The 14,778-nt window shown below is 36.7% G+C and overlaps 1 protein-coding gene across 1 annotated transcript in view; it reads left to right on the top strand.

The window, feature by feature from the left end:
* Positions 1-14,778, top strand: part of PEX7 (peroxisomal biogenesis factor 7) — a 78,566-nt gene that overhangs the window by 28,208 nt on the left and 35,580 nt on the right. Inside the window, exons 6-8 of the mRNA XM_040449076.1 lie at positions 1,925-2,031; positions 3,935-4,048; positions 5,565-5,620. Of these exons, the coding sequence (XP_040305010.1) occupies positions 1,925-2,031; positions 3,935-4,048; positions 5,565-5,620 (277 nt within the window). The remainder of the gene's footprint in view (positions 1-1,924; positions 2,032-3,934; positions 4,049-5,564; positions 5,621-14,778) is intronic.

The following is a 14,778-nucleotide window of genomic DNA, read 5'->3' as shown; positions in this document are numbered from 1 at the left end:
CAGTGCAGGGTGGGTGTGGTGCACACAGGCTGGGGAGCCTGCCTGCCTAGGCTCTTGGTCCAATCCTGGTTCCATTGCTTGCTCTCTTGCGGGCATTATTTCACTTCCATGAGCTTCAGTTTCCCCATTTGTAAATTACTACAAAAATTACTTTTTATATTATCAAAATTTCTATCTCACTTGTTATGTTTTTAAAAAGTTAAGGCATATAAAATGTTTAGACCACCACCTGGTATATAGTAAACACTCAATAAATATTCGCTGTTATTCATGTTATTATAAATAGGGGTGGGAATGACTTCTAATCATGGGTTTATTTTCTGATTTTATTTTTAAAAACATTATCTCACTTAAACTTTATAAAGTAAATATTTTATCACAGGTAAGGAAAATGAGAATCAGGGAAGTTAAGTAATTTGATTAAACATCAACAGGGAGGGGCGCCTGGGTGGTTCAGTGGGTTAAGTGTCTGATGACTTCTGCTCAGGTCATGACCTTGAGGTTCAAGAGTTCAACTCTGTGCTGACAGCTCAGAGCCTGGAGCCTGTTTCGGGTACTGTGTGTCTCTCTCTCTCTGTCCCTCCCCTGCTTGTGCTTTGTCGCTCTCAAAAATAAATAAACATTGAATTTTGGTTTTTTTAAAACATCAGCAGGGAGCAAATGACTGAGCTGGATTAGAATTAAGCCCTAGAACTCCAGAGCCCCCATTGTTAATCTCCACCTTTCATTACCACCAACAATGCAATTCTTACATTTCTTAAACAACTTCCAAAGAAATCAGAAAAAAGCCCATTGCCTAAAATTGCTATATTTAGATACATGACATATGATTTAGAATTGGGAATGTAGGAAAACATATATAAGTAAAAGACAATTTAAAATTTTAGCATTATTGTATACCATATATTAAAATATCTACTACGTGCTAGAGATCATGCTAAGTGCTTTACAGACACTTTATTACACTAAATTCTTGTACAGCCCTACATGTAGGCATTCTGTTTCTTTTTTGGAAATGAAGAATTGGTCTGAGATACTATATAGCTTGTTCCGGGTCGCACAACTTCTAATGGAATACAAGACCTGCCTGCCATCACACCATAGACTGTGTTCTTTCATCAGGCCTTACCAGCTTTCTCTTTGCATCAGTTATTGTTTATAATTTACTGTTGATATAGATGTATAGATCCTGAGTTTTGTTCATCTGGTCATTTTGTTGTTTCCTAATAGTTTATAAAAATTGAAGGCAAACAGTATATAAAACATTTAATCAGGGGTAACTTTGTGGAACTAAGCAATGTAAACCATTTTTGTAAAAATGCAAAATATAATCCTTAAATTCTTTCAACTTGTTTTTTTCCAAGGAGGAAAATATACCTCCGCCTGGCCCATTAAAATGTAGTAAACATAAAAGCTAAGTTTAAAATTTCTCTATTTTGGTAGACTGCCCACATTTAACAGTAAAACTGTTAGCATTTTGTTTTTATAGATTGTGCTGGTATAGGGTGCTACAGGGTTATTTACTGGAAGCTGAGGATTTTCAGGGCCTTTTCCTATCCTAAAGAGAAGTGCACTCTTAGTTGCCACTGTGTTTGTGTCAGTGTGAAATTCAGATTTCCTGCTTTGAGTAGATCTAAAAACATTGTCATGGCGCATTACTTTTTGTAGTTCATCACTTTTAGTAGTTCCTTTGCATTATAATAGTTAAAAACCGTGTGTGTGTGTGTGTGTGTGTGTGTGTGTGTGTGTGTGTGAGAGAGAGAGAGAGAGAGAGAGAGAGAGAGAGAGAAGAAGAAGAAGAAGAAGACAGCAGTATCCTAACGGTAAAACAGTGTATTTTTCCTCAATTTATCATCATGAGTACAATGTCACTGTGCATCCAAGTGGTGTGATGGAAAGTGATCAAGTCTTTATCTTTCATCAGGTGATCAGACGTTGAGAATCTGGGATGTGAAGTCAACAGGAGTCAGAATTGTGGTTCCAGCACATCAGGCAGAAATTTTGAGTTGTGACTGGTGTAAATACAATGAGGTACCCTGTCTGGATCTGTCCTGAGCTGCTGAGCCCTTCCTAATGTTGAAATGCTTTAGATTTTATTTTATCCTTGTTTGTGTGGACTTTGATGGTGTTTATGGACCATTAGGTTAAAGGCAGTCCCTCTTCATTTGTTATTGATGACTGTGAGCGACCCACATTAGCATTAATTGGATTTAAGTGCACATAAAACAGGCACGATAAGAAATAGAAATTCTCAAAGTTCAACAGTGCAGCCTTACTTGCGTGTTTGGGACACTGCTTTACAATTTATGTAATTTTTTTTTTTTCCTTTATTGCTCTTAACCCCACCAATTTGTATCATCTGCTATTATTTCTTGTTCGCTTTGCTGGTTAGGCTGCTGAACTGTTTTTAACTTGATTTTTAGTTTGGAAGTCCATCAGTTTTTCAATTTTGTTTCATCTTCCCATATAAGCCTGACCAAACTTGATGCTTCAATAACAGTGTCCATTTGTGCCTTTTTGCAAAGCTTCAGTTAACCACATGAGCATACGAATTCAGAACAGAAGTGGATTAAACATGAATTGATATACTGTTTATGTCCTAAAGTGGTCTGTTGACTGTGACAGATGGAGAAAACATACGCCTGTTTTTTCTCAGTTTTAAATTTATTAATGAAAGTTAAGAGGGCATTGTATTGGCAGAGTTCTTTAAAAAGAAATAAAATAGATTAAAAGTAAATGGAGTACACGTTCAATAATAATACTTGATCTAAGTAAAAATTTTAGGGGCGCCTGGGTGGCGCAGTCGGTTAAGCGTCCGACTTCAGCCAGGTCACGATCTCGCGGTCCGTGAGTTCGAGCCCCGCGTCAGGCTCCGGGCTGATGGCTCAGAGCCTGGAGCCTGTTTCCGTTTCTGTGTCTCCCTCTCTCTCTGCCCCTCCCCCGTTCATGCTGTGTCTCTCTCTGTCCCCAAAATAAATAAAAGTTGAAAAAAAAAATTAAAAAAAAATAAATAAATATTTTAGTGCTGATAACTGCAGTTCAAATTTCTGTCATCGTAAATGAGTTTTCCATATAGGAAAATGAATTGTGGACTATATGTTATACTTTGGGGAATTCTAAAAAAAGGTGCTGATGGGGCGCCTGGGTGGCGCAGTCGGTTAAGCGTCCGACTTCAGCCAGGTCACGATCTCGCGGTCCGTGAGTTTGAGCCCCGCGTCAGGCTCTGGGCTGATGGCTCAGAGCCTGGAGCCTGTTTCCGATTCTGTGTCTCCCTCTCTCTCTGCCCCTCCCCCGTTCATGCTCTGTCTCTCTCTGTCCCAAAAATAAATAAATGTTGAAAAATAAAAAAAGGTGCTGATACACATTGGAGGTTTTTAATTTTTTTTTTTTTTTCTTTAAATCATTGAAATTTTTTCCTCAAATGAGCTTACACTGGAACCCAGCACATTCAGACAATGAATTGCTGCTTTGGTTGACATGGGATGGGGCTGACTCTGGAGCCAGCACGTGCCCCAGTTCACCCAGGAACTGTGAGTTCACCAAGGACTCTAGATGGAAGGATTGGTAAAACCTGACTAGACAGAACAATCACCACTTTTTACACAAGGTCTCAGTTATGATTAGATATTATGTTAAGACATGGCTCATGAGAGTGGGGCACAATGATTGAATTAGATTTAGAAAAACATAACCTAATTTGTACCCTTTGCCCTTCCCCCATATTCCTAAGTTAGCAGGCCTCTTGCCCTTTAACACCTGGTGAAGCCTCAGAATACACTGAAGAGAAAGGTGGGCTCATTTGTCAGGCATGATTTTTAACCCCTTATGTCCTTATTGATACTACTAAAGGTAGAATGGAGATGCCACAGTGCTTTTGAGACTACACCTTGTTCTGACGTGTGCACTGCTCACCTTTTTGTGAATCATTTTGCAGAATTTGCTGGTGACGGGGGCAGTTGATTGTAGTTTGAGGGGCTGGGACCTGCGGAACATACGGCAACCAGTATTCGAACTTCTGGGTCACACGTACGCTATTAGGAGAGTAAAAGTAAGTGTTCATCTTTCTATGGGTAGAGCATAAACAGAAACATTATCAATGAAGCGTATATAAAAGGTGTTTAGAGGTTGGGAATATTGATTCTTTTTGTGCATATTTTTGTTAGCCAATTGATGATAAAAAATGAAAGCTAAAATTAGTTAAAAATACTTGAATAATTACTGAATAAATTGGGACAATGTAGCCAATCAGTGCTTAAGTTTAATTGCAAATGTATTTTTATTCTGTCATTTCCATTCTACTATTCCTTTTCATGTGTTTTTAACTAGGTAATTTGCTTTTTGGTATTTTTGTTGAAGTTTATAGAGAGGTGGCTAATTCCTTTCTCTAACAGGGTAATACGTATGGATATTCACAAACATTTGGGGTATAGAAAATTTTCCACTCTGCAAACAGCAGAGGATGAGATAAAGATAATTTTTTTCTGCTACTCCCAAGAAATTTGCCTGGTTATAAGGTGGCTTATGTTAGTTTCCCAGCTTTTATTGGTAGGTTTTGCTAAGTCACTGTGGAAAACATCTTATTAAGTGACATCTCCCAATTTCATTTTTTGTTTTATTACATTATGGGTAAAGAAGTACTTTATTGATCTTTTAAATAATTGGGTTATTCCTATTTTAAAAATTCTAAATTTTAGTTAAATTAATATTTTAATTTTTTTGGCTGCAACCCAACATATGAGATGCAGCGCCATGTTGTTTTTAATGGTACACAGGTTTTGGTAGTTGGGAAATACTTTCAGTATTTACTTCACAAAGCTTTTGAGAATGAAACTCCGTATTCTGAAAGTATTTTGTAAACTATAAAGTATATTTGAAAGTAGTTTTATTTATATATATAACCATTAAAATACTGGAGAGAAAAAAACGGAAGAAATAGAATTATAGTGGGAAGCCTGTTAAAGTATGTTGATTATTTGTCTAAAAGATATTCCTCTTTAAATTTGCAGTTTTTGTCCTTGTTATCCTTTTCATTAGCTGTGATGTATGAATAACATAAAAATTCTTTTAAAGATGTTTTTATTTAACATTTAAATGATTATTTGATACTTGTGCCAATAGCAATCATAATATGTGTTTGTAACATTGGTAAATTATATAATTATATATTTGTACTATCACATACTTAAATCCCTTATATTTGTAGGAGTTATTTTTGGATAGGCATTATGAAATGTATTTAGTTTTTCCAGAATAGCCACCCTTTGGGAATATTTTATTCTAAATAAGTGCTAAAATGCTTAAAGAATGATTTTTCTTTTGAGAATATAAAAGTAAATGTTCTTCCTGCAGATGATACTTAAAAGACTAGAAGATTTTTGCCTTGAATTAAGGCATGGAAGGTTTGGGAAAGCAGAATTTTAAGTGACAGTCTTGACTAAACTTTAATTTATTGTAATGCTTGTGGGAATAACCTTATGAAGCAGCAAGTTATAATGACAGCTAACTTGAGAAAGTTTTGTTTTGTTTTTGTAGTTTTCACCGAAAGTTTTGTTTTGTTTTTGTAGTTTTCACCGTTTCATGCTTCCGTTCTGGCCTCTTGCTCCTATGATTTTACTGTAAGGTACGGTGGTTTTTATAAGTTACATTGTGAAATACTACGTAGCATTTGTATCTTTTCAACTTTTATGAAAGATAATGTGTTTATCGTACTAATAAAATGATCTGAGCTGGGCACATTTGAATATTTGCCACTGGGATTAATACTGTATTTTTTCTGTTTTTAGAACTGCTGCATACATAAATTCTTTGCTATTTAAAGATAGCCTTGCTGCTCCATTTAAAAGCCTTTTGTCCTGATAGTTATTCCTGTAATGACACCTTTCTACACAGTAGGTTGTGTAGCCAATTTCTTTTAAATTTAGATTTTAAAAATTGTGAAATTCCATTTCTTCAGGGTTAATTATATGAATCTTAAGACTGAGATTGTTATAGTTGAAAGAATCAGTATATGTATGTTTGTGAATGTATGTAGATGAGTGTGTATATGTGTGTGTGCACATATGCATCTATGTATGAATATATATGTGTGTGTATGTGTGTCTCTAGCCATACATCCCAGTTCCAATTCTACACTACACAGTATTTATTCTATTTTTTCTCCTTTTCCAAATTTGTAACTCCTAATTCCCATTATCCACAATATATGGACTTATTTGCAAACCCTAGAATGCTCAGAAAGCAGTTTCAGAATTGCAAAGCCATGTCTCTGTGAAACAGAATCTCACTAATTGGAGTTTTTTGCATCTCTAACAGTTTTAATTGGGTCTTTCTGATTTGGGAATCCTATGAAGGGACATATTAAATCCATTTCTGTCCTGTTTAAAGGGAGAAACCTAGTGACTACGTATACTTTCTTTTCAGAATTGTCATCATGATCTTAACCCTACTGGCCATTCCCTGTTTTATCTGTATACTTAAGTATCCTTGAAGACTCAGTTGGGAAATGCCTGACTTTTGTAGATGTAGATTTGTCGCAGGAATATTTGTTAAGACTGGGCTTTTGAATATGAATGTATTACTCTAAAATCTTGTAGGCAACTAAACACGCTCAAAAATGATCACAATGTGAGGCTCACGGCCTTTTCTCTCCATTTCTAAGAATTAGGCTTTGCTTCTTTCCTGAATCGTGAGCAAGACAGAGATTGGAAGATAGACGTTTAGTGCTTCTGGGCAGAGAAATGACTTAGGTCATGATTCTGTGAAGTGCTATAAGATCAAAAGTGTCACAGCTGTATCTGTAAGCATTTGGAAAAAGTGAAATTATAATTAAATAATATGAGATCCTTAACGTATAGGTGGAAACGACATTTAATAGGTAGTTTTCCTATATAACTTAGAGTCCAGGTTTCTTTATATGTAAAATGGAATTAATATTGTCTATCCTCACAAGATGATTATAAGAATTACAGAACAAGACATGCTTAAAAATACTGTGCTAATTTAAACTGTTTCCAGCCTTTGCTTCGCTTCTCAAGACACCTTACCAACCCTATTCAGTAAAAGACCTTGTTTTTCTCTTTTTTCAAAAAAAAAAAAACCCAACAAAAAACTATAGGGCTCAAGCACAAATTATCTCAGTTTCTACCGCAAGCCTGCAGATTATCTAAATCTGTACTAATCCATTCCTCTGCTACCACTGGACATGAGTGCTCTTAATCCCATATGCTCTTGTTTTTTTCAGAACTTTACTCCTTGAAATCACCCCTTCTCCCTCCTACATCATTAATCTTCAATTCCCCATTGACTTCCTCCTTAGCCTGTACCTTGTTCCTTTATCCTGTATTTTCCTTTAATTCTTCTCTTATATTTCTCTTGCCTTCGCAGCCACGCTTTTAGTGTCCCCTAAGCTTCCATTCACCTGGGCCATTTTAAGGTCTTTGGGGCTATTATCCCTAGTCACGCCTGAAGCCTGGTATTCTTTTTATTTTTCCTCTGTAAAAATGGTAATCATTTTCTCGGGGCGCCTGGGTGGCGCAGTCGGTTAAGCGTCCGACTTCAGCCAGGTCACGATCTCGCGGTCCGTGAGTTCGAGCCCCGCGTCAGGCTCTGGGCTGATGGCTCAGAGCCTGGAGCCTGTTTCCGATTCTGTGTCTCCCTCTCTCTCTGCCCCTCCCCCGTTCATGCTCTGTCTCTCTCTGTCGCAAAAATAAATAAACGTTGAAAAAAAAAATTAAAAAAAAAAATGGTAATCATTTTCTCAATAGGAAGTGGATTAAAAACTTAAACCAACTTCCATCAAAGGCAGTATGTAGAAGCAACATCCTCTTTTTTCCAGAAAGAGAATTTTAATTTTGACATACATTGTGGCTACTAAATTACTGTTCTACCTGCAGACTAAATGTAACTGGCGGTTAATAGTTGTGTATTTCAATATAGGACTGTCAAAGACTTTATTATGAGAAGGTGAATAAACAGAAGAAAAAATCATTTTTTTTAAATTTCAGTTTTGAATATAGGTACTATATCTTGTAATTCTCAAAACATGCTGAGAATGCGGCTTTAACTATACTCTAATAATGTCTCGCATTATTTGTGTGTGGTGACCACTCATTGGAAAGGTCAGAAAAGATATGTTTTTGGTAGATTTTCTTACCCCATGTGATATGAGTTAAATTTATCCTCTGAAGAATTTTAAATCTCATTGGATTGATGATATTTTTAGTGCCAGAACATTCATTTTAATAAAAAAAGATTTAAGACAAAAGACCACCCGTAACTTGTTTAATTTTTAGCACTGATAATTATACAGTTACTGCCTCTCGGTTGGGTGTGGCTAATTTTTGTAACATAAACTCTTCAAATATAAGATTTCATCTATTTGCTCATTTTTATATTTTATTTAGTTTTTTAAGGCCTTAAAATTCATTTTAAAATAGTTCCTGTTGGGGCACCTGGGTGGCTCAGTCGGTTAAGTGTCTGACATCCAGGTCATGATCTCACAGTGTATGAGTTTGAGCCCCACGTCAGCACTGCGTGAGCAGCTTGGAGCCTGAACTCTGCTTTGATTCTCTGTCTCCTTATCTCTCCTTGGCCCTACCTTGTTTGCTCTCTCGCTCTCTCTCAAAAATAAATAAATATTTTAAAAATAAATAAATAAAATAATTTATATTGTAGACATTATATCCAAACTGATGATGTGATGGATATTTTAGTAATATAAAATTCAAGTTCCATATTTTTGTTTTATGTAGATATACTATCATATCTAATAGAAAGAGCTTTAAGTAGTTTACCTATATAGTAGCTATTTATGTTTCACTGAGTAAATAATAAAAATCTAAAAAGTAGTATGCAACACAGCATATGAAATTATTTAGTGTGTTTAGATTAAATAAAAACTCCAGCCTTTATGAAAATACCAGAATTCCCGTTAGCTGATGGGCAATATGCTCGATAACAGTACATGTTGGTTCTTTCTAAACTTCACTCAAGATAATAGTACTAAATCTATAATATTTTGTAGTGAATTATTTCCATTCTTCTGTGAATGTTATCACCGTAGATTTTAGCATATTATCTTCCTCTGATGTGCTGTCCATTAGGTTACTTCTTTTTCTGCTGAGCCATGTTTGCCCTGCAATCATGCATGAGCGTGATTTGAATTCGGAGTGCTTGTTTTTGGTTTCATACTAAGTAGATTGTTGCGTAATCCCAGTCAGAAATCAAAAGATCTGCTATGTATGACAGCCAAGCAAAAGTAAAAGCTGCTGTAATTACATTTTTTCATTAGGAAAGGCAACATTTTGTCTCTTCCAGGGGTAGCAAATCTTCTCGGATATTTAAAGATAGAACTTTCATAAATTGATAAAAGCTAAAATGATCAAATTAGCCTTAGACGAATACTCTTCAGTTTCATGATACTTTTATAAATACTCTAACCTTCCAAACATTTTGTTGTCGATGGTCTTTGGTAGCAAGATACCAAATAACAGTATTTCTTTTAGACTTACAGAATTTTTGGCAAGAAAAATATGAAGTGAGTTTTAATTCCAGTGTTTTCAAACTGTGTTCATCCAAGCATGTATGATGTGAAACTCACTCTGCCTATACCAACAATGTTAATGTTTCCAACTCAACTGTTAAGCTCCTTTTTGGTTACAAAATGGTACAGCTGTACTCTGTTCTATGATTCAGGCATTTTTATAGAATGTCTGTTATCTGACAGCCCTTGTAATAGAAGGTTCAGAATATCTTGCTGAGGAAATGATGAAAGTAAAGGCCTGCAGAGAAGTAGAAACACACTAAAGGGAGTCCTAAGCATGTCGTTTGCGTTGGGGTTAGTGGGAGTAGCCGGGAGCTATGTAGTCACAAATACAGATTTGGGATAGTGGAAAGTCCAAGTTGCATGGACTAATTGTGGGCTGGCACATTCCCTGATAACATAGGAGTCAGGACCACGGACTATGGAGCCCAGCTGCCTTTTACTTTCTGTATAAACTTGAGCACACTATTTTAAAATGGCATAGCTCAAAGTCCTCTTCCTTAAAATGGAGAGGATAATCGTACCTACCATATAGGCTTGTTATGAGGATTAGATGAGTAATATACACATATGCTGGCACAGAGTAAGTGCTATGTAAGTGTTTGCTACTATGGTCAGTATTACTACTACCAGAATGGATGACGACAGAAGACCATCCCTTTGGGGTTGAGGCCCATTTCAGCTCTAGTCTCCAGCGGTGAGATAATAATTTGTATTTCATGGCAACAGAAGCAGGCAGCCTCAACCTGGCCTTTTGTTGTCCTCTGCCTCCTTGGAGTTCAGTTTCTTGGTGACAGTGTGAACCTTTTTTGTCAACGTGTTCTCCAAGTACATAACTTTTAAATTTAGTGTCAGTTCTGAACTCTGAAATTATAAATACAAGACACTAGCATTTTTAGCAGTCCTTTTCTTCTTTATAAGGCCTGATAATGATACAATTTAAATTTATTCACAGTTTGTTAATTCAACATAAAACACAGTAAGGGCTGACCAGCGGTTTCCTGATAAATGTTTAACAGCTGGCTCTCTAGGTAGGTGGGGGCAACCTGATTTGTGGTGTTGGAAATATAAGTTTAGTGGCGTAAGCCTTCCCACTGTGGCCAATATCAAGCACTCCACTGGGGCTGGTCTAGACCTAGGTGATTGCGATCTTAATGATTATTGATTCTACAAAGCTTTTATGATTGTAATATGTGTGTAGATGTGCATTTTCATTGAAAAGTGTCTGGAAAGGTATATACCAGATAAACTTGACTTAAGCATTCTTTACCTCCTGTCCTCTCCGTGACTTTTACCCCCTTGGAAGAACACTTTTACCCACTTACTTGTATGGAGGTGAAAGGACCTGAGGCTTAATGTGTGTGTTTCCCTAGTTACATTGACACTTTAAATTAAACCCGCAGTAATTCTTAGTAGGGGCATATTTGGTTTTGTGGCAGTGCTGGGGGTTCCGGGTCAGTAGCACCCTGCTGAATGGATTTCAGGCAGTAGGAATGCTGAGCAGGATAGGTCCAAGAGGAGAAGAGTCTTAGGCCTCCACTTCTGCCACATCGATATCTGTTCTTATATTTAACTTATTTTTGATTAGCTATGTCCAGTTTACAAAGTATGTTCACATACAGCATTTACTTTAATCCGTACAACGCTACCATGGGTGTGTACTCCCATATCCAGAAGGCAGTTGTCCCAGGGAGGCGGAGGGGTGGGCCATTATCACACGGCTGGCAAGTAATGGAGCCAAACTTGAACCGAGATCTTTTATTTCCAGATCTGGTACTTTTTATATTCCTCAATACCTGAGCACATCTTGTACGTCCAGGCCTTTATGTACTTCCAAATAACATAATTTTCCCCTGTTACGTAAACATTATCTCCTTAGGGACTAAATTGCCAAAATACAGTATTGTTTCTAATACCTATAGCTGTTTCAGAGTTGAAGTATTCGACATAATTGCGTCTTGACAGTGGTGGACACATAAAACAAGCATGGATTTAAAAAAACCTTTCAGAATTAAGAAATATGTGTATACAGATACACATGTAACTGTATATACAACCGAGCATACACGTATGTGTACACATTTTTGTTGAAAAGCGTTTGGAAAGATCTAACCAGAATTTAAAGAAGATTACTGATAGGTGGGATTTCAGGTATCCTTACCTTAAATTTTTTTCACTTCTTTAATTGGAGTATAACTTAGGTATGTTTACGATCTTGAATCTTTCTCAACAAAAGTCTAACCTTCTCTGACCAAGGCTGACCGTGTGTAAGTTATTGAACTGCCTGTGTAATGTAGAACTGTCCTGAGAAACCGTGGCCCCAGAAAGTTTTACTTTATAGTTTCTTTTACTTTTTATGTTTCTCTCTGCTTCTTCACTTGCAGATGGCATGTTATTCTGCTTTTATATGTACTATTTTTAATCTCACTTAATATAATTCACATAACTTAAAAATAGCCATTTTTCACATACACTCACTTTTCTATGTTTTTTTTTCTTTATTTTGGGTTCTTGTTCCTCTCAAAAGTCAGATTCCTAAACACGTGCAGTGTTACTAGGGTAAGTACATATCAGATGTCCTTGTGTGAACTATATTACTATGTTATTGAAATATATTTAAGTCCCAAGTTACAAATAGGATCTATTCCTGGACATACAACATAGTTAAACTTATATAATTTTAAGTTTTTATTGGGAGAGATTAGATTAGACAGTCTAGGACCAAGACTTCGTAACTATTTCATTCAGAAAGAACCATTTAAGTTCAAGATACAACAGAATTGCTAACTTTTTCTAAATTATCTACTCATAGATTATAAGTTAATAAAATTCCAAATTTTGAGAAAGAAGTACTAAGTGGGAGTAGGAAATTATCTAGAACCAGCACTATGTCTCCCCATTCTTTGCTCTCTGGAGACATATGGGAAAGCGCTATGGGTTCAAAATCCTTTATGTGGTGGGGTGAACATAGGTTCTTTTGAGTCCATTAGACTTGGTGATAGGCCATTTCCTCCATTTAGTAACTGTGAAAAACACGAAATGATACCTGCTTTGCAGAATGTTCAGAATGTTAAATGAAACTATAAACACTCTTGGCACATAACAAGTGCTTAAAGAAATAGCAGATACCTTGAGAATTGTTATAATAAGTTTCCTATTTTAAAATGTAAGTACTGTAGGGAGAGTAAGGTATTCATCATTCATGCCTTACCTCGCCTTACTTTAATAAGATAATTATGGTGCTTAAACCTTGGAGGAGCACTGTGAACGGCAGTTCTCGTCACATTGTGGAGATGGGATGGGGGAAGCACACTGTGTGAAGGTGCAGCATGAGCCAGATCAGTGCACGCTGGGCACAAATACAAAGTTGAGCACGTGTGGACCACTGTATTCAAATCCATGACCACCTGACCAGTTCTGCTTCAATTCAGCCTGTATTTTTCTCTAAATTATTATATATTTGTTTAAAAATTATTGCTTAGGGAAGCAGCATGTTGTAATAGAAAAATAGATCTGGTTTAAAATCCTGGATTTGCCATTACTAGGTATTCTTATATTTAATCTCTTATAAAGACACTTGACCTCCCATTGTTTCCTCGGTCATAAAACATATTATTATGAGATTGATTTATTTATTTTTTTTTAATTCTTTTTAACGTTTATTTATTTTTGAGACAGAGAGAGACAGAGCATGAACGGGGGAGGGACAGAGAGAGAGGGAGACACAGAATCGGAAGCAGGCTCCAGGCTCTGAGCCATCAGCCCAGAGCCCGACGCGGGGCTCAAACTCACGGACCGCGAGATCGTGACCTGAGCTGAAGTCGGATGCTTAACCGACTAAGCCACCCAGGCGCCCCAATGAGATTTAAATATCAGTGTATGCAAGGCTGTTCCCATAGTGCCAAGCCCGTATCAAGCACTCAATAAATTTTAGTTCCTTCTCTTTTTCATTCACATATTTATAAGCCTCAAACTTTGTACTTAGTAGTGTATCACTCACTGTAAATATATGCTCTTATATTTCTGATCACAATTGTTAAAAACAGGAGCGCCTGGGTGGCTCACTCGGTTGAGCGTCAGTTCTTGATTTCAGTTCAGGTCATGATCTTTTTCTTGGGATTGAGCCCCGTATCGGACACTGAGCTGAAAATGCACAGCCTGCTTGGCATTCTCTCGCTCCTTCTCTCTCTGCCCCTCCACTGCTCCCTCTCTCTCTCTAAATAAATTTTTTAAAAAATTGTTAAAAAAACAAGCAGAATCACAAAAAGACACTCAAGTTCTGATTTCTTCAATTTATTTTTAAAACATTCAGCAAAAGTATTCTTTTATATGTGTATGTATAGAGAAAGATAGAAAAATGTAAAATTTTAATAATTGGTGAGTCTAGACAAAGAATATATGAGTGTTCACTATGTTCTTTGTAATTTTTTTGTGGGTTGGTAATTTTTAAAATAAAAACATTTGAGAAAAATAAGCTGTATTTGCTCATGTAAAATAAGACACTGAAAATGTTTCTTACTAATACCTTCTCATAAATGTGATATTTAGTGATACTGTTTAATTGTGAAATAAGATAAATAGCTTTATTATGTTGCATGAGCAGGAAAATGGTCTTTAATCATATTGTAGTAAACTTAGAATCTTAACAAAGCAGCAGATACAGAAATGCCTTTTATCTTTGTCGCATTTACTCTCACGGGACTTGCCTTTATATAGTAAGTGTCTTAACTTTGGTGTGGTTGATGGGCTTTTTTGATCCTTATGTTTATTAGCACAGAGATTTCCACAGGCAGACACTTCTCTTTCTTCCCCTTCCCCATAAAAAAAGGTCAGCCAAAGTCAACAGATAGTATAGCTGAATATGTACTCTGCCTTGCAAACCTTTCATTTCAACTTTACCTAGTCCCCCTTACCCACAAAAAAAGGTCAGTGAAAGTAAATAGGTAAGAAACGCGGCTGAGTGGGAGCTCGTATGCAGTTTCTTTTTTTTTTTTTTTAATTTTTTTTTTCAACGTTTATTTACTTTTGGGACAGAGAGAGACAGAGCATGAACGGGGGAGGGGCAGAGAGAGGGGGAGACACAGAATCGGAAACAGGCTCCAGGCTCTGAGCCATCAGCCCAGAGCCTGACGCGGGGCTCGAACTCACGGACCGCGAGATCGTGACCTGGCTGAAGTCGGACGCTTAACCGACTGCGCCACCCAGGCGCCCCTCGTATGCAGTTTCAAATGATCATT

Source organism: Herpailurus yagouaroundi, unplaced genomic scaffold (assembly GCF_014898765.1).
Source record: "Herpailurus yagouaroundi ecotype Mexico unplaced genomic scaffold, PumYag 198, whole genome shotgun sequence".
NCBI lineage: Eukaryota > Metazoa > Chordata > Mammalia > Carnivora > Felidae > Herpailurus > Herpailurus yagouaroundi.
Note: the sequence above shows the minus strand (reverse complement) of the source record. Positions and strands in the feature narration are given on the sequence as shown.